Here is a 21,401-nt window from a genome sequence, read left to right as displayed (position 1 = left end):
TTTGATTTGTACGTGATTTGTTTGCGTGGTTTGTTTGAGTATAGAAAATGCAGGTGTGTAATATTTTTAGGGGATGATTGTGTGTAATGTTTAAGACGAACTCTATTAAGATGATCTTTTGAGCGGGCGATGCAGGTGGTTATGTGTGTGTGTGTGTGTGATGGTGCCTATGACTTATTAACCACGGGGCATTCTATTGCAGTTAATATCGTGTAGTGAGTTATTGCATGCATATTTTAGGGGATGTTTGTGTGTGTGTGTGTGTTGTTTGAGACGCACTCAGTGTCGAGATGACCTTTTTTTTTAGGATGGCGCCTAATTTCTTTACATTACAAATGTGTGTTTGAATTATGATTTTTTTTTTTTATTTGGAATTTCCTTACTAACAATTTGTGTATTATATTTGACTTATGAATTAATTATCAATAAATTCGGAAAAAGGTTGACAATTATTCTAAAAATATTGTTTGAGTGATAGAATCTTGATATTCGTCAAGTGTAAGATGAATTTATTGGTGACAACCAAGGGTTTCTATAATGTATGCAGGTGTTAGTATTGAGACATACTTAAGGCTAATTTTTTTGTTCTAGGGAATTTTTAAGATGTTGTGTTTGGGTAAAATAATATTCTTATAGAAGACAGTCAAAATTTCCGCGGTGTAAACCATTGTTGTATCAGCATCGATGTTTTGTGAAAAGTCTGTTTCTCATATTCACTTTCTGTTGAGACTTCGACTATAAAGTATCAAAAATTTTTTTTACGCGTGAAAAAAAGAAAAACCTTTTTAAAATGGAATCCGGAAAATTTGTATGCAAACTCTGCTCAAAGAAATCAGCTAGCCCTTCAGCTTATAAAAAACATCTAGAAACGCACAAAATGTGCAATATTTGCAAGAAATTTTTATTGCATTCCGCAGCTCTTAAGCTTCATTATGCTGTGGAACATTCTGAGCAAGGAACGAAACCACAGCAAAAAGAAAGAAATTTTTGGGAATATGAGGAACAACAGAATCAGTTTCGCAATGAGATGAGCATTTGGGTGCAGCATCACCTTAATAATAATTCACCAATGTCGAACGAACAAGACATTCCACAGGAATATAATAATCAAGACCACAATCAGTCAGGAAGATCGACGCAAAATCAAAATATCAACCATCACCAACAAAACCATCATCATCATCAACACCAACAACATTTCGAGCATCAACAACAACAACAATGGAATCAACCACAACAACAACAATGGAATCAACAACAACAATGGAATCAACCACAGCAACAACAATGGAATCAACCACAACAACAACAATGGAATCAACCACAACAACAAGAAGAACAACATTTAGATAATCAAATGCAAAATGAACCTTGCACAAAAAGAATAAAATATTGCATTTCATGCAATGATAATATTTTATTAGAAACATGGATCATGCATTGTAGATCAGAATTGCATAGAAATAAAAGCGAGAGAATAATTAAAGAAAACCTACAATCAACGAGTTCAGGCTTTGAAAAACGAATTGAGAAGTTCCAATATAAAATAAGCAATAATACTCTCGATTTCAATGAAGTAATTCGCAATTCTGAAAAATCGATTATCGCACTAATAGAAGACAAGTTAAGCACACATTATTTGATTAAATTCAATCTAAATGTTGTTGGCGAATATTTTAAAGAATCAGCAGAAAGTGATGCGTTTAATACCATATTCCACAACACCAAAACCACACAAATCACATTTTCTGATGATGTAGCGGAAATTTTAAAACAGCATTTTGATGAGTTGAAAAATAAGCTGTCGGAGTTCCAAGAACGTGACTCTGGATGGGCTCTATCCCAATTTAAAACACTTGAAATAAGCGTTAACAAATCTTCTCCACTGAAGGGATCGCAATATATACCAACACCAGCGAGGCTTGCAAAGAAGAAAGCATGCATCAATATTTCGAATAATGATGTGTATTGTTTCAAATGGTGCATAATTGCCGCATTCGGAAATAGGCTTACGAATGCTGGTAAAACATCATCATATAATATCAGAAATATTGCAGATCCGATAATAATTGTTGAAGATGGATTTAGATTAAATTTTAGTGGTTTACAATTTCCATTAGAATTGAGATCAATAAAAATATTTGAAGAAAATAATCCAAATATAAGTGTTAACGTTTTTGGGTACGAGGAAAATGCTGTTGTTGGACCATATCGCGTCACTAATAAAGAGAAGCCTATACATATCAATTTGCTGTTGTTGGAAAACGAAACCAATTCGCACTACATACTAGTTAAGGATACATCAAGGTGAATAATGAAAATACAATACACATAAATATTTCTAATAACACATAAATATTTTTCTTTTTAGATTACTGTCATCACAACTTTCCTCAGGAGGAAATCATCTGAAAATATGTAATACATGTTTTTATTACACACCAGATTTGAGACTTTTTGAGGGACATAAGGAGAATTGTAGTGGTGTTATTACACATTTCCCCAAAGATGGTAAGAATAGATTAGCATTTGCAAACTACAAGAAGCAAATGGATGTTCCCTTTGTAGTGTACGCTGATTTTGAGTGTGTTTTAAAAGATACTGGGGGAGTGAGTAATACCATAAATAAGCATATTCCATGCGCTTTTGGTTTTAATGTAAAGTGTAGTTTTGATAGTAGTTTAGATAAATATTATTCTTATACCGGTGAAAATGCCGCTCAAATATTTATAGAAACGTTAGAAAGCGTAGGTAGGAATATTTATAATAATTATTTGAATGTAAACCGCCCAATGACACCATTGACATTAAATGAAAAAGAATCATTTTCTTCCGCGGTGTATTGCCATATATGTGATGACGAGTTAGGTACAGATAGAGTTCGTGATCATTGTCATATAACTGGACGGTATAGGGGAGCAGCTCACAATGAGTGTAATATAAATTACACAATTTCAAAATTCATCCCTATTTACTTCCACAATTTCTCTGCTTATGACTGTCATTTGTTTGTAACAAATTTGCTGAGTACAATTGAAGGGAAAACAAATATTATACCTCACAATAAAGAATTGTATACATCTTTATCACAAACAATAAAAATGAGTGATGGTAGATATGATACGCTTGAATATAGATTTTTAGATTCTTTCCGCTTTATGGCAGCCAGTTTAGACGCATTAGCTAGTTTCTGTGATGATTCAGACTTGACATCTATAAGGAAACATTTTTCGAACGATGATGAGTTTAAATTGATGAGGAAAAAGGGTATATTCTGTTATGAATACATCGACTCATTTGAAAAATTAGAGGAAACTGCTCTACCTCCTATTGAAGCATTTCATAGTAAATTAAATGATAAAAGTTGTAGCTTAGAAGAGTATGAACATGCAAAACAAGTTTGGAAAACATTTAAATGCAAGACAATACGTGATTACATGGAATTATATTTAAAAACAGACGTGCTTCTTCTAAACGATGTTTTTGAAAATTTTAGGAAATCATGTAAACGAATTCACAAACTAGATGCATGTCAATATTACACAGCTCCTGGTTTATCTTTTGATGCTATGCTTCGTCATACGAAAATAGACTTGGATTTGTTAACAGATTCAGACATGTTTAATTTATTTAAAAATGGTATAAGAGGTGGCCTTACACAATGCTCTAAAAGACATACCAAAGCAAATAACAAATATATGGAAGATTTCGACAGTAGTAATCCATCTAGCTATTTATTGTATATAGATGCTAATAATTTGTATGGTTGGGCTATGCAACAATACCTGCCAACAGGAGATTTTGCGTGGGTTGATCTCGACAAGACGCCTTTTGATGCTCAGACAATAAACAATTTTAAAGTAAATCAACAAACTGGATATGTGCTAGTAGTTGACTTAGATTATCCAGAGAATCTTCACGATAATCATAATGATTTACCCTTTTGTCCAGAAAATAAGAAGATTGGAGGTTCAAAGTATCCAAAACTTATAGCAGATTTTGCTTCAAAAACCAATTATCCAATACACTACATGAATCTAAAACAATGTTTAGAAAATGGTTTAGTCTTAAAAAAAGTTCATCGTGCTTTATCATTTACACAATCTCCATGGCTAGCCTCGTATATTAATAAAAATAATAAAGAAAGGCAAGAAGCAACTAACGATTTTCTTAGAAACTTTTTTAAGCTTCTAAATAATGCAGTTTTTGGTAAAACTATGGAGAATGTTGATAAACGAAGAGATATAAAGCTAGTAACGACTTGGCTTGATAAAGCACCAAATGTATTGGGTGCTAGATCTTTAATGTCTAGACCGAATTTCAGCAGTGCAACTGAATTTTGTACAGATTTTTGGGCTATTGAAATGAATCGGCTACAAGTAACATACAATAAGCCTACATATCTTGGTTTCTGTATATTAGAATTAGCCAAGTGGAAGATGTATGATTTCCACTATGAATACATGAAGAAGAAATTCGATGAGCGCGTAATTTTAAATTATATGGATACTGACTCTTTTATATATACAATATTTTCTGAAGATGTCTATGAAGAAATAAGACCCGACATTGATAGGTTCTTTGACACATCATCATACCCAGAAGATAATAAATATAATATACCCCGCCGTAATAAAAAGGTTATCGGTATGATGAAGGACGAAAACAGTGGGAAAATTATGACAGAATTTGTTGGACTAGGGCCTAAAATGTATTCATATACGGTAGATGATGGTCAAGAAGTAAAAAAAGCGAAAGGTGTCAAAAAATGTGTCATTGGGCGGTACACCATAAATAACTATAGAAACACCTTATACAATGAAACTAGTACTAGTGATTACATGATAAATTTTAAATCCAAATTACACCAAGTGTATACAACCAAGTTGTATAAAGTAGTTTTAAATTATAAAGATAGTAAAAGGAAAGTAAGATTAGATAAAGTAAACACCTATGCTTGGGGCCATTATGGTATTGAGGATGAGGATGATCTCAGTAATATACTGCAGAATTATGAATCGGAAATGGATATTGACACCAATTTAATTTAATATATTGTATTATTAAATAAACCAACAATTTGTTATTTATTTGTAAGCTATTTATTCCACATTTCCTTTTTCAAATAAAAAAAAAAAAATAATAATAATAATAAATAAAACATTTATAAAGTAATTTTTAATGCTTTTTTATTTTATTGAAAGTTTATGACAGAGGTAAGTACAAAAAAAAAAAAAAAAAAAAAAAAAAAAAAAAAGTATTAATAAAGAAAATAAATTAAATGAGAAAATCTTTAGATTATCTTTCGAACAATTCCAGTGAGTGGTGTATATTCAATTAATCGATCATGGAGTATTAAACAGTATGCTGATGTTTTCGATGGTATTGGTGTATTAGTTTCAAATTCCAGCTTAACATCTATAGGTCCGCTTTTAATGACTTCGTTTTGATAGCTAACATCAATTACTGCAATTGGCATGTTTTTAAACTTTTCCCATGATAGAATTGGTTCGGGTTCTTTTAAAAAGTAATTTTGTTGAAACTTTGCGTACATATCATATAGTACTGCATATCTGTTGTCCTCAAATTTTAAGTTCAAATCATCATACGGATATGTTTCGGAATTTAAATGAACCTTAACATTTACTAAATTAGAGTGAATGAATTTTCCATCATTTTCTAGAGCTAATATTACAAAGCGTGGTCTTTCTCTATTTGTTGATAATTTAACATTCCAATGACATTTTGTTGAACCTGGAAATGTTGGATTAAAGTGACAGTCCCAGCTTCGAAACGCAATAGGGAGCGACTTTCCATTGTTAATTGTTTTCATAATTTGTAATTTAGATGCATCCGATAAATGTATATGAGGTATTCTCCATGTTATATTTGTGATTGTCAAATTTAATTTTTCTTTCGAGTCGGTAGAATAGCATGCATATTGATCAGTTGAACTCCGCAACATAATAAGATCATGTTTACTATGTAAAATGACTCTGTTGTAATCTTCCGCAAACCCCAACAGCCTTTTGAGTGGGACGCAAAAGTTGAATACACCCATGCTTAGATCTTCACCATTATTCCATCCTGCATTTCTCATTATGTTGCGTTCAGCACTCGATAGAGAAACAAAATTTTTTATTGTGCTCGATGCACCTAAATGGCGTGTGCGATCGACTTCAATACCATTTATTTCATATCGGATTTCATCAAAGAAATAGGCTACGCAGTTATTACGCAAACGAGCATTAGACGATAGTTCTCCTCCTGGTAATGTTACGGAACCTTCAACATATATATAACTTTCACTTGGTAATAGATATAAATCTTGATTTTGAATTGTAATTCTTATTTCATCATTGTTTTTGAAAGAACGGATGTATGGAACATAGCTATGATAATCTTTTTTAATAATTGTGTCATCTGAGAACGGTCTGTCTTCAACATTAAGTATTTCAGTCATTTTCCTTGAGACGTAGTTTAATAGATTTTAAAAACTGTTTGCTTTTATCCGTGAGTGGTAATGTTTTAGGGTTGATTGTTTTTATTGGAATGTTTAAATATTTCTGTTTATTCATATATTTATTATAGATAATCATTTTGATATTGGTCTCAAGTGTAATCGAAGGGTAATTTCTTCTCCTCTGAAATTTATTAGTCGTTGATTTTGATCAACGATCCACACTTTAAGCGAACTTATTTCTTTCGCATTCACAGGAAGATAAATTAAATTGCTTGGTATTTCATCCATTTTATATCCAGGGGAAACATTTATACCAAATTCGTGTAGAGTATGCACAGGCGCATTATTCATGTATGCTCCAGTTGTTATATTGCATTGAACTTGTATTGCGCTCACTCTTAAAATATTTACGGGGTAATGTGAAAAATGCTTCACACCAGGTCGTAAAACCCCACCATTAAAACCAAAAAGCGTACAGATAGAACGTTCATTATTAAAATCAATAATATCATGGGATGAAAATATTTCAAGTTGTAATGTGTTGTTATTAGCTATAATATCTATAGTTTTTGTGTTGTCTTCGTTTTCGTATTCACTTTTAATGTAGTCGACAATATCCTCAAGTTCATAGGAACCAATAGGAACTTCTATTGTTTTATTTCCAATATGAAACAAATTGTTATCGAAATCGATATTTGGTATAGAATTGTATGAGTGGAAGTCAACTAATGAACACTCATAATCCTCATGTAATTGAATTGGTGGGAAATAATTAGCAGTTAAAGTTGAAGACTTTCCGGTTAGCGCAAGTGTAATTGACATATTGAAGGCTTATATAGAAATGAAAAGACATATGTTTGGTATTTATAAATTAAAAAATTTTATTATTCAAATCTTATGTATTGATGTAAATAGATATTACAATATTTTCTTATAATAAGTCGTTTTTATTTATCCAAGAATTATGATTATTAGAGAACCCCAACCATTTCACATATGCTTTATCTCCCTTGGTCTTTAAAACTTTCTCCACAAGATAAGTATTAGGATATCGTGTACGTTTCAATTCTTCTTTATAAAAACCACCTTTGATGGGATTACCTGCATAGTCTTCCAATAAATATGTGACTGGATTTGTCACTTGAATTGATTTTATTCGGAATATTTCTGTAGTATAATTCGGTGTATACCCTTTTTCAAAAACATTCTTATATTTACTTATTCGAACATAATCTCCTACACGATATTTAGATGGGGGGAATATTTTAATATGATTATAGACAGTATTAAGCAACATTGTTTCATTTCTCTTATTAACTTCTATGGGTGCCATGTGGATAGTGCGATGTATTCGTCTATTATATTGATCAACCAGTTTTTATGAAGGTCAATCCATTGATATGTTCCATTATAGGAGAACTCTCGAAACATTATAGATTTTAAGGTACGGTTAAACCTCTCAACGACAGATGCTTTCATAACACTATATGTTGAATAATGATTAATTGAATATATTTTCATAAGTTTAGTAAAGTCTTTATTAAAAAATTCTTTGCCATCATCAGTTTGTAAATTTTTGGGTATTCTGCCACCATTCAAAATTTTTGTGAATGCTTTGCACACATCGTAAGCACCTTTTGTTTTAACTGCTTCCGTCCAGGCATATTTAGAGAAAGTATCAATAACTGTGAGCAAGTACTTCATTCCTTTATTAATTGTAGAATAATTTCCCATTTCCACTAAATCCGCTTGCCATAAATCGTCAATGCCTTTTGTTATAACTCTTCGGCGAGGAAATCGCTTTCTCGCTTGAGAATGAAGCTCATTTACAATTGCTCGTCTTTCCATTTATCAGTTTTTGAGAACTTGGTCAAGAATAATGTTTTGAGGTAATGACATTAGTGAACCAACGCCGTATTTGTTTCTAGAACCCCTGAGTTCTTTTCTTAATAGATCTATTTCTTTTCGCAAATTTCTTATTTCGGATGATACATCTCTTTTTATAATTTCTTTAACGTGTACGATTTGTGTTTGTAGGTAAGCTTTGTTGACTGCGTCGTTATTTTCCGACGGTTGGCCCAAATTTTTAATTTTCCTATTTTTGATATCGATGTTATAATGCTGGTCAATAGCAATGCCCAAAAATTTTGAGGCATTTTTTCTAAAAGTATTAGAGTTGGAGTAGTGACCGAATTTATCGACGCTCATTTCATAATTGATAATATTCTAATAAAATCAGTGTATTATATTGGCTTCTCTTAACTCTTCAATAATTGATGTGATTTCGTTGTCCTGATTAGTATGCCCAGCATTTTTAGAAGCTATTAATAATTTTAAACGATTAACAAGTTCATTAGGATCATCCCAATATATATAGTTTGGTTTCTTGAGAATAACATTCATTAGGCCCTCGCCAGTGTGAGTAGATTGAAATAATTTTTTAATTATTTTTGTATATTTTGGGCCCCGGTTTCCTCTTATTTGTCCATTAGGTTCATTATTTTTTCGATGTACGCATGTATTTTCCAAAATTTTCTTGTATATATCTAATTCATATTTATCGTAACCACTTGGATTTTTATGAAACAGTAGGTTATATAAACCAGCTGTTAGAGCCCATGTTTGATTTCCAATTTTTATTTTATCATCAACAAAATATAGCTTGCTATTTCCAAAATTCCAATCACCTGCATCGTCTTTGTGTGGACCATATATTGTATCAAATGTATTTTTTTCCAATAATGCATTCAAATTGTTATCGCCATTATCATATACTGTTTCTGGTTCTTCGTCGGAATAAAATGTATCATCAATGGAGTCATCTTGATCCTCGTGTTTAACACTGAACTTGGTTTCATCTTTCTCCTTTTTAGATTCATTTTTAATTATGTTCATTTTATTCTTGGTCTCAGCCAAATTTAAATGAGATAATTTTACAACATCTTTTAGTGGTTTTATTATTGGTTTGAATGTGTACTCCAATCGCTTCCCCATCTCGTTCTCTCCCAGTTTGATTGATTGAAATTTTCTTTTTAAAACACTCCTCGATTTAATAAGTTCTTTTAAAACGTCGTCGTCCATTTTTCTAAACCGATGGTTTTCAAACTGATGGTTTTTAAAGTGGCGGTTTCTAAACCGATGGTTTTCAAACTGGTGGTTTCTAAACCGATGGTTTTCAAACTGGTGGTTTCTAAACCGATGGTTTTCAAACTGGTGGTTTTTAAACCGATGGTTTTCAAACTGGTGGTTTTTAAACCGATGGTTTTCAAACTGGTGGTTTTTTAAACCGATGGTTTCCAAACTGGTGGTTTCTAAACCGATGGTTTCCAAACTGGTGGTTTCTAAACCGATGGTTTCCAAACTGGTGGTTTCTAAACCGATGGTTTTCAAACTGTTTTTTTTTTTTTTTTTTTTTTTTAATGAAAGGCTGTAGCTTTCAATATAGCTGGACGGATTAAGCGCAATGACTGATTGAATCAAAGTATAATGGAATACTAAATATGTATAAACACATTAAATCCTTTTCTATATCGGCCATTCAAAATGCTGTCATCTTTGCTTATAACTAAAAATCCATATTTATCCTTCCAGCATACTCGACAAATCTCGACAAACTTGTTGAAAGACATATCTCCTCCAACATGCTCATTAAAAATATGTTTCATATTAACATGGTCTTGTTTAAATATAATGAGAAAATTTGCATTGTCTCTTACAAGATGTTTTGGAATTCTTGTGTATGTTTGACATAAATAAAAAGAATCGATATTTTTGTGTCTCCCCATGCAAAAATATGCACGAATATTATTTTGTTTTTCACAAGCAACATCATCAAATATCATTATAGAGTTTTCTTCAGCATCATTTGGTTGTATAACATCAGCATTTTCGGAAAATGTGTAGAACCCCATTCCTTTTATAGGAGCTATGAGCTTTTCTAAATATTTATATTTTGGTTGATGAAGTGATTTTGAATATAAATAAATGTTTTCGAATTTTAATCCATTAGGACTTTCAATCAAACTAATCATAACATTTGTTTTTCCGCAGTTCGATGGGCCAACTATTACAGCTCTTATAGAATTTGGTAGCAATTGACTATGTTTGGGTTTTCCGCTATTATGTCGTTTAAAATCAAAGTTTCTCACTTTGATATTTGTATCTTGTTCCATCAAACGCATTTTATTAACTGTACACTATTATATTTCATCATAAAACTTATATATTAAATTATTTTTTTATATATATTTTTTTTCTAGATTTTTTTTTGTTTTAAATATATAAAATGATTGTTTATTTGAAAAATAAATTCAATTGCAATCGAAACATACAAGGAAGAGGATTACTAAATAATACTATAAATTCACTTCCATTTGAGCTTCACTTGCCTGGTTATCAATATTGTGGGCCCGGAACAAAGTTGGAAAAAAGATTACAACGAGGTGATAAAGGAATAAACGGCTTAGACGATGCTTGCAAACTACATGACATTGAATATTCTAAAACAACTGATATAAATCTACGAAATAAAGCGGATCAAGAACTAGCTGAACGAGCTTGGGGTCGAGTTAAAGCGAAAGATAGTACTTGGGGAGAAAAAGTTAATGCTTATTTGGTCACCAACACTATGAAAGCTAAATCCAAACTTGGTATGGGTATAACGAAGAAAAACATATGCAAAAAGAACTTATTTTCTTCTGCAGTAAAAAATGCAACATCAGTATTAAAAAGAAGAAACCGCATGATATCAATGCAGCGATAAATATTGCTCAAAAAGAAATTGGAAAATCATTCAAGGGGAAAAAATCTAATGTTATTATTCCTAGAGTTATAAGAATACCGAAAATTGGTGGATTCTTACCAATAATACCAATTTTAACAGCCCTCAGCGCAGTGGGGGCATTGGCTACTGGTGGATCATCTATAATGAAAGCAATAAACTCAACAAAGGATGCAAAGAGACAGTTAGAGGAAAATATTCGTCATAATAAATCTATGGAAAACATAGCTATAGGCAAGGGACTCTACCTCAAACCATTTAAAAAGGGATGGGTATTATATACAAAAATAAACTATTGACAAAAAACTAATATGTAAGCTACCCAATAGACCTCTAACAGATTTAGATATTAGAACGTTTGCAAGGAAATATATTCCGCATTTTAGAGGAGTATATATGCGTGACAAACTCCCCAAAAAACCACATATTATAGAATGCGGCATTGTTAATCTCGATTCGTATAAAGGTCCTGGGACCCATTGGGTAGCATACTATAAAAATTATAATAAAAAAGAATATTTTGATAGCTTCGGCAATCTTCAACCCCCTTTGGAAATACTGCAGTATCTCGGAACTGATGTAACTTATAATTATGTAAGAAAACAAAAATTCAATTCTTTCAACTGCGGACATTTGTGTTTGGAGTTCCTTTTAAACGTTCGTCTCTAAAGCTATGTAAAATTAATAAATGATAATGTAGAATAAAATTAATAAATGTTATATATAAAAAAGAAAAAAAAACATCTTGTTTTATTTGTTTTATATTTTTAGCTTTTATTTATGTAATTGTAAAATAAAAATGTGTATAAACCAGTAAGAACTACTAGACAAAATATAAGAAACATTATAATACTATCAATTGTTAAAGTACTCCGTATGGATGGGGTTATTGAATTTGAATGATTTACTTCTTTGGAATGATATTGCTCTGATATGACAATATTATGCATTCCGCACGTATCAAAGCCTGCTTCAGGTAGGATATTGTTAAATTCCTTTAGGTTCAATGGTATATTGTTGGTTGGAATTCCCCGCATTAAAGCACAGTTGCTAGACCAATGTTTGTGTTCTGCCAGTGGTGAATCTGTTTCTTTCCAACGACAAATTTCCACTCCACAAAAATAACAAGTAACTCTATCTGCTTGTCCTGTATAATAAAATCCAACCATTGCCATTTCTCTAGGTTTTGGATTTATTAGTGGCCAGGCATCGAATGTCTTCAACCGCTCCTCCTCTCTATAAAAACATTCCTCAAGGAAGTTAGACGAGTTTAAATTTTGATAGCTAGAGAAATGCATGCTTTTACTGAAACTTCTTTTTTAATACTGATTTTGGGTAAAATATGAATTGCCTTTTATAGAAATAGAATAATACTCTTTTTTTTTTTTCTTTTATTAAGCTACATATGGTGAATAAAATAGATCGTTCGGTAAAATATGTTTTAATTCTAGTTTAAAGGTGGTGGTATTAATCGCTTCATTCAATGGTTTCTTAGCAATTGAAAATCCTCCTTCACTCAGTTTCATTATGGCTTCATCTCCTAGAGAAATGAATCTTGCTGGTAGGTAGAATATAGAGTCCTCCAATTTTAAAACAATTTTCATTCCATATTTTGTTTGCGTTTTGTAGGCGCCGCTTATTAAATATTCCTTATTAGCTTCCATATCCTTCATACTTAGTATTTTCTTAAAGTTGAGAAAATTGAAGGAATTAACTAATTCAGTGCAGGAATTCATCTTATAACACTTGTTTTTAAACTGTATGATATTCATAGAATGTTGCATCTATTTATATGAAATTGCTTATGTTTGACTCCACCCCCAATCCGACCCATCCATTAATATTGTTTAAAAGTATTACCCAATAATTAAATAAAATGAGAAGACAAACCCCCTTCTCACTCTCATTTTTTTATTCCCTCATAATAAAAAAAGACAACAATTATTTATTCGTATTTCTTTTATTTTATTAACAAAACCAAATAATAATAATATTACCAGTCCCAAACCAAAGTAAAAAAAAAGTCATGATTTTATTGTTTTATTCGTTATGTTTATTATTAGATTGGTTTATCATATTCTTATACGTATTTAAATCCTTTGCAACATCTTCCATTGCATCATCGCTTTCGGCTTCACTACATAAATCGATTATGTTATCTTTAATAACACCTTCCAGCTCATCATATTTTTCCTCCTTCACACATTCCTCCGCATCTTCAATTTCATTTGGGCAACTCTCCACTGATAATATTATTGGGTTTTCAGGGAGATGATCAGTGAAATATGAGTCTGTCGCTTCCAACTCATAAATGTTTTGCCCCTCAGGTATCCGTACCCTTAGACAATCTTCTATCAAGTCTTCTCTTGATGCATCCCATATATCTGCTTCTGGCGATCTTTCTTCTTCTTCCTCGCACCATGTTTCCTCAGATGTTCCTTCTTCACCAGCTCCCTCGGGGGACATTTTGTTGCTTGTCCCTTCATCTTCGGTAGGTGTTTCCATCTTAGACCAATCGATGTCATCCGACCAATCCATATTCTCTAAACATTGAACATCTTTATGGATAAGTACTCCTTTGACCACCAAATGGTTCTCCATTTCCGTTAAACTTTCCGGGCTGAACCATTCCTCCTCTTCAAACATCTGTGTTGCAAAATTGTCTTCCATATTCTCCATAGATGACTCGTTCAAAACTTTTGAAGGCATGGTGTTGCTTATAATGATATCACTAAACTGATTGAACTCCTAAAAATGAATATTACTTTTATACACATAAGTCCTTTCTCTTGTGGATGTTTTTTTTTTTTTTTTTTTTTTTTTTTTAGGAACCAATATAAATTAAATAAACATATCACACTATTATAGAAACCCTTGGTTGTCACCAATAAATTCATCTTACACTTGACGAATATCAAGATTCTATCACTCAAACAATATTTTTAGAATAATTGTCAACCTTTTTCCGAATTTATTTCATTCATAATTCAAATATACAAAAAAAAATCTTAAGTAAATCCCACACAAATTGTTAGTAAGGAAATTTCAAATAAAAAAAAAAATCATAATTCAAACACACATTTGTAAGTAAAGAAATTAGGCGCCATCCTAAAAAAAGGTCATCTCGACACTGAGTGCGTCTCAAACAACACACACACAAACATCCCCTAAAATATGCATGCAATAACTCACTACACGATATTAACTGCAATAGAATGCCCCGTGGTTAATAAGTCATAGGCACCATCACACACACACACACACATAACCACCTGCATCGCCCGCTCAAAAGATCATCTTAATAGAGTTCGTCTTAAACATTACACACAATCATCCCCTAAAAATATTACACACCTGCATTTTCTATACTCAAACAAACCACGCAAACAAATCACGTACAAATCAAACATCATGAAAAATAAGTCATAGGCAATGCATTGAACACTGAATTTCACATTAATTATCCCCATTTCACCTCGGCTACTAAATCCACAGACACGATCAATACAAATAAAAGGGATAGCAATAACAACGCCTTGCCTTTGAAATGCGTATTGAACAACTGCATTTGCCCCCGGTTACTAAATCCGCATAAATTACCCCCATTTCACCCCGGCTACTGAATCCACATAAATTATCCCCATTTACACCACGTAAACAAATCACGTTCAAATCAAACATCGTGGAAAATAAGCCATAGACACGATCAATACAAATAAAAGGGATAACAACCACAACGCATTGCCTTTGACATGCGTATTGAACACCTGCATTTCCCCCCCGGCTACTAAATCCGCATAAATTATCCCCATTTCAGACCCTAATTATTCTATAGTGACACTAATTACTAAATTTTAGCTAAATTTTGACTATAAAAAATCGTCAACCACAACGCCTTGCCTTTGACATGCGTATTGAACACCTGCATTTCCCCCCCCCCGGCTACTAAATCCACATAAATTATCCCCATTTCAGACCCTAATTACTCTATAGTGACACTAATTACTAAATTTTAGCTAAATTTTGGCTATTAATATCGTCAATCAGCAACCCCTATCTACTAATTGGCTATTTTTCCTCTTTAAGAAACTGCAATCAAAATGATGCTAAAAACCCCGAAATGTCAATATTTAAGGAGTTATGAGCATTTTAAAATTGGCTATTTTTCCTCTTTAAGAAACTGCAATCAAAATGATGCTAAAAACCCCGAAATGTCAATATTTAAGGAGTTAGGAGCATTTTAAAATTGGCTATTTTTCCTCTTTAAGAAACTGCAATCAAAATGATGCTAAAAACCCCGAAATGTCAATATTTAAGGAGTTATGAGCATTTTAAAATTGGCTATTTTTCCTCTTTAAGAAACTGCAATCAAAATGATGCTAAAAACCCCGAAATGTCAATATTTAAGGAGTTATGAGCATTTTAAAATTGGCTATTTTCCTCTTTAGGAAACTGCAATCAAAATGATGCTAAAAACCCCGAAATGTCAATATTTAAGGAGTTATGAGCATTTTATGATTGGAGTTATGAGCATTTTAAAATTGGCTATTTTTCCTCTTTAGGAAACTGCAATCAAAATGATGCTAAAACCCAGAAATGTCAATATTTAAGGAGTTATGAGCATTTTAAAATTGGCTATTTTTCCTCTTTAGGAAACTGCAATCAAAATGATGCTAAAAACCCCGAAATGTCAATATTTAAGGAGTTATGAGCATTTTAAAATTGGCTATTTTTCCTCTTTAGGAAACTGCAATCAAAATGATGCTAAAAACCCCGAAATGTCAATATTTAAGGAGTTATGAGCATTTTAAAATTGGCTATTTTTCCTCTTTAGGAAACTGCAATCAAAATGATGCTAAAAACCCCGAAATGTCAATATTTAAGGAGTTATGAGCATTTTAAAATTGGCTATTTTTCCTCTTTAGGAAACTGCAATCAAAATGATGCTAAAAACCCCGAAATGTAAATATTTAAGGAGTTATGAGCATTTTAAACTTGGCTATTTTTCCTCTTTAAGAAACTGCAATAAAAATTATGCTAAAAACCCCGAAATGTCAATATTTAAGGAGTTATGAGCATTTTAAAATTGGCTATTTTTCCTCTTTAGGAAACTGCAATCAAAATGATGCTAAAAACCCCGAAATGTAAATATTTAAGGAGTTATGAGCATTTTAAACTTGGCTATTTTTCCTCTTTAAGAAACTGCAATAAAATTATGCTAAAAACCCCAAAATGTCAATATTTAAGGAGTTATGAGCATTTTAAAATTGGCTATTTTTCCTCTTTAGGAAACTGCAATCAAAATGATGCTAAAAACCCCGAAATGTCAATATTTAAGGAGTTATGAGCATTTTAAAATTGGCTATTTTTTCTCTTTAGGAAACTACAATCAAAATGATGCTAAAAACCCCGAAATGTCAATATTTAAGGAGTTATGAGCATTTTAAAATTGGCTATTTTCCTCTTTAAGAAACTGCAATCAAAATGATGCTAAAAACCCCCAAAATGTCAATATTTAAGGAGTTATGAGCATTTTAAAATTGGCTATTTTCCTCTTTAGGAAACTGCAATCAAAATGATGCTAAAAACCCCGAAATGTCAATATTTAAGGAGTTATGAGCATTTAAAATTGGCTATTTTTCCTCTTTAGGAAACTGCAATCAAAATGATGCTAAAACCCAGAAATGTCAATATTTAAGGAGTTATGAGCATTTTAAAATTGGCTATTTTTCCTCTTTAGGAAACTGCAATCAAAATGATGCTAAAAAACCCCGAAATGTCAATATTTAAGGAGTTATGAGCATTTTAAAATTGGCTATTTTTCCTCTTTTGGAAACTGCAATCAAAATGATGCTAAAAACCCCGAAATGTCAATATTTAAGGAGTTATGAGCATTTTAAAATTGGCTATTTTTCCTCTTTAAGAAACTGCAATCAAAATGATGCTAAAAACCCCGAAATGTCAATATTTAAGGAGTTATGAGCATTTTAAAATTGGCTATTTTTCCTCTTTAGGAAACTGCAATCAAAATGATGCTAAAACCCCGAAATGTCAATATTTAAGGAGTTATGAGCATTTTAAAATTGGCTATTTTTCCTCTTTAGGAAACTGCAATCAAAATGATGCTAAAAAACCCCGAAATGTCAATATTTAAGGAGTTATGAGCATTTAAAATTGGCTATTTTCCTCTTTAGGAAACTGCAATCAAAATGATGCTAAAAAACCCCGAATGTCAATATTTAAGGAGTTAGGAGCATTTAAAATTGGCTATTTTTCCTCTTTAAGAAACTGCAATCAAAATGATGCTAAAAACCCCGAAATGTCAATATTTAAGGAGTTATGAGCATTTTAAAATTGGCTATTTTTCCTCTTTAAGAAACTGCAATCAAAATGATGCTAAAAACCCCGAAATGTCAATATTTAAGGAGTTATGAGCATTTAAAATTGGCTATTTTTCCTCTTTAGGAAACTGCAATCAAAATGATGCTAAAAACCCCGAAATGTCAATATTTAAGGAGTTATGAGCATTTTAAAATTGGCTATTTTTCCTCTTTAAGAAACTGCAATCAAAATGATGCTAAAAACCCCGAAATGTCAATATTTAAGGAGTTATGAGCATTTTAAAATTGGCTATTTTTCCTCTTTAGGAAACTGCAATCAAAATGATGCTAAAAACCCCGAAATGTCAATATTTAAGGAGTTATGAGCATTTTAAAATTGGCTATTTTTCCTCTTTAGGAAACTGCAATCAAAATGATGCTAAAAAACCCCGAAATGTCAATATTTAAGGAGTTATGAGCATTTTAAAATTGGCTATTTTCCTCTTTAAGAAACTGCAATCAAACTGATGCTAAAAACCCCGAAATGTCAATATTTAAGGAGTTATGAGCATTTTATGATTGGCTATTTGTCCTCTTTAAGAAACTGCAATCAAAATGATGCTAAAAACCCCGGAATGTCAATATTTAAGGAGTTATGAGCATTTTAAAATAGGTTATTTTTCCTCTTTAGGAACTGCAATCAAAATGATGCTAAAAACCCCGAAATGTCAATATTTAAGGAGTTATGAGCATTTTAAAATTGGCTATTTTTCCTCTTTAAGAAACTGCAATCAAAATGATGCTAAAAACCCCGAAATGTCAATATTTAAGGAGTTATGAGCATTTTAAAATTGGCTATTTTTCCTCTTTAGGAAACTGCAATCAAAATGATGCTAAAAACCCCGAAATGTCAATATTTAAGGAGTTATGAGCATTTTAAAATTGGCTATTTTTCCTCTTTAGGAACTGCAATCAAAATGATGCTAAAAAACCCCGAAATGTCAATATTTAAGGAGTTATGAGCATTTTAAAATTGGCTATTTTTCCTCTTAGGAAACTGCAATCAAAATGATGCTAAAAACCCCGAAATGTCAATATTTAAGGAGTTATGAGCATTTTATGATTGGCTATTTTTCCTCTTTAAGAAACTGCAATCAAAATGATGCTAAAAACCCCGGAATGTCAATATTTAAGGAGTTATGAGCATTTTAAAATAGGTTATTTTCCTCTTTAGGAAACTGCAATCAAAATGATGCTAAAAAACCCCGAAATGTCAATATTTAAGGAGTTATGAGCATTTTAAAATTGGCTATTTTTCCTCTTTAGGAAACTGCAATCAAAATGATGCTAAAAACCCAAAAATGTCAATATTTAAGGAGTTATGAGCATTTTAAATTGGCTATTTTTCCTCTTTAGGAAACTGCAATCAAAATGATGCTAAAAACCCCGAAATGTCAATATTTAAGGAGTTAGGAGCATTTTAAAATTGGCTATTTTTCCTCTTTAAGAAACTGCAATCAAAATGATGCTAAAAACCCCGAAATGTCAATATTAAGGAGTTATGAGCATTTTAAAATTGGCTATTTTTCCTCTTTAAGAAACTGCAATCAAAATGATGCTAAAAACCCCGAAATGTCAATATTTAAGGAGTTATGAGCATTTTAAAATTGGCTATTTTCCTCTTTAGGAAACTGCAATCAAAATGATGCTAAAAAACCCCGAATGTCAATATTTAAGGAGTTATGAGCATTTTAAAATTGGCTATTTTTCCTCTTTAGGAAACTGCAATCAAAATGATGCTAAAAAACCCCGAAATGTCAATATTTAAGGAGTTATGAGCATTTTAAAATTGGCTATTTTCCTCTTTAAGAAACTGCAATCAAACTGATGCTAAAAACCCCGAAATGTCAATATTTAAGGAGTTATGAGCATTTTAAATTGGCTATTTTTCCTCTTTAGAAACTGCAATCAAAATGATGCTAAAAACCCCGAAATGTCAATATTTAAGGAGTTATGAGCATTTTAATGATTGGCTATTTTTCCTCTTTAAGAAACTGCAATCAAAATGATGCTAAAAACCCCGAATGTCAATATTTAAGGAGTTATGAGCATTTTAAAATAGGTTATTTTTCCTCTTTAGGAAACTGCAATCAAAATGATGCTAAAAACCCCGAAATGTCAATATTTAAGGAGTTATGAGCATTTTAAAATTGGCTATTTTTCCTCTTTAGGAAACTGCAATCAAAATGATGCTAAAAACCCCAAAATGTCAATATTAAGGAGTTATGAGCATTTTAAAATTGGCTATTTTTCCTCTTTAGGAAACTGCAATCAAAATGATGCTAAAAACCCCGAAATGTCAATATTTAAGGAGTTAGGAGCATTTTAAAATTGGCTATTTTTCCTCTTTAAGAAACTGCAATCAAAATGATGCTAAAAACCCCGAAATGTCAATATTTAAGGAGTTATGAGCATTTTAAAATTGGCTATTTTTCCTCTTTAAGAAACTGCAATCAAAATGATGCTAAAAACCCCGAAATGTCAATATGTAAGGAGTTATGAGCATTTTAAAATTGGCTATTTTCCTCTTTAGGAAACTGCAATCAAAATGATGCTGAAAACCCCGAAATGTCAATATTTAAGGAGTTATGAGCATTTTAAAATTGGCTATTTTTCCTCTTTAAGAAACTGCAATCAACTGATGCTAAAAACCCCGAAATGTCAATATTTAAGGAGTTATGAGCATTTTAAAAATTGGCTATTTTTCCTCTTAGGAAACTGCAATCAAAATGATGCTAAAAAACCCCGAATGTCAATATTTAAGGAGTTATGAGCATTTTAAAATAGGGCTTATTTTTCCTCTTTAAGAAACTGCAATCAAAATGATGCTAAAAACCCCGGAATGTCAATATTTAAGGAGTTATGAGCATTTTAAAATAGGTCTATTTTCCTCTTTAGGAAACTGCAATCAAATGATGCTAAAAACCCCGAAATGTCAATATTTAAGGAGTTATGAGCATTTTAAAATTGGCTATTTTTCCTCTTTAGGAAACTGCAATCAAAATGATGCTAAAAACCCAAAAATGTCAATATTTAAGGAGTTATGAGCATTTTAAATTGGCTATTTTTCCTCTTTAAGGAAACTGCAATCAAAATGATGCTAAAAACCCCGAAATGTCAATATTTAAGGAGTTAGGAGCATTTTAAAATTGGCTATTTTTCCTCTTTAAGAAACTGCAATCAAAATGATGCTAAAAACCCCGAAATGTCAATATTTAAGGAGTTATGAGCATTTTAAAATTGGCTATTTTTCCTCTTTAAGAAACTGCAATCAAAATGATGCTAAAAACCCCGAAATGTCAATATTTAAGGAGTTATGAGCATTTTAAAATTGGCTATTTTCCTCTTTAGGAAACTGCAATCAAAATGATGCTAAAAACCCGAAATGTCAATATTTAAGGAGTTATGAGCATTTTAAAATTGGCTATTTTCCTCTTTAGGAAACTGCAATCAAAATGATGCTAAAAACCCCGAAATGTCAATATTTAAGGAGTTATGAGCATTTTAAAATTGGCTATTTTTCCTCTTTAGGAAACTGCAATCAAAATGATGCTAAAAACCCCGAAATGTCAATATTTAAGGAGTTATGAGCATTTTAAAAATTGGCTATTTTTCCTCTTTAGGAAACTGCAATCAAAATGATGCTAAAAAAACCCTGGCTATTTTCCTCTTTAAGAAACTGCAATCAAAATGAATGCTAAAACCCCGAAATGGTCAATATTTAAGGAGTTATGAGCATTTTAAAATTTGCTATTTTTCCTCTTTAGGAAACTGCAAT

General features: G+C 31.6%; 1 protein-coding gene across 1 annotated transcript; it reads left to right on the top strand.

The window, feature by feature from the left end:
• The first annotated feature begins 877 nt into the window (after positions 1 to 877).
• On the top strand, positions 878 to 5,107 carry LOC131803417 (uncharacterized). The gene is made up of 2 exons (XM_059124705.1): positions 878 to 2,307; positions 2,372 to 5,107. Exons 1-2 carry the CDS (start codon positions 878 to 880, stop codon positions 5,049 to 5,051), a joined length of 4,110 nt encoding a protein of 1,369 aa, XP_058980688.1. The 3' UTR covers positions 5,052 to 5,107.
• Positions 5,108 to 21,401: the final 16,294 nt, after the last annotated feature.

This window comes from Musca domestica, unplaced genomic scaffold, assembly GCF_030504385.1.
Source record: "Musca domestica strain aabys unplaced genomic scaffold, Musca_domestica.polishedcontigs.V.1.1 3, whole genome shotgun sequence".
Taxonomy (NCBI): domain Eukaryota; kingdom Metazoa; phylum Arthropoda; class Insecta; order Diptera; family Muscidae; genus Musca; species Musca domestica.
This window is presented reverse-complemented; position numbering and strand designations above follow the sequence as displayed.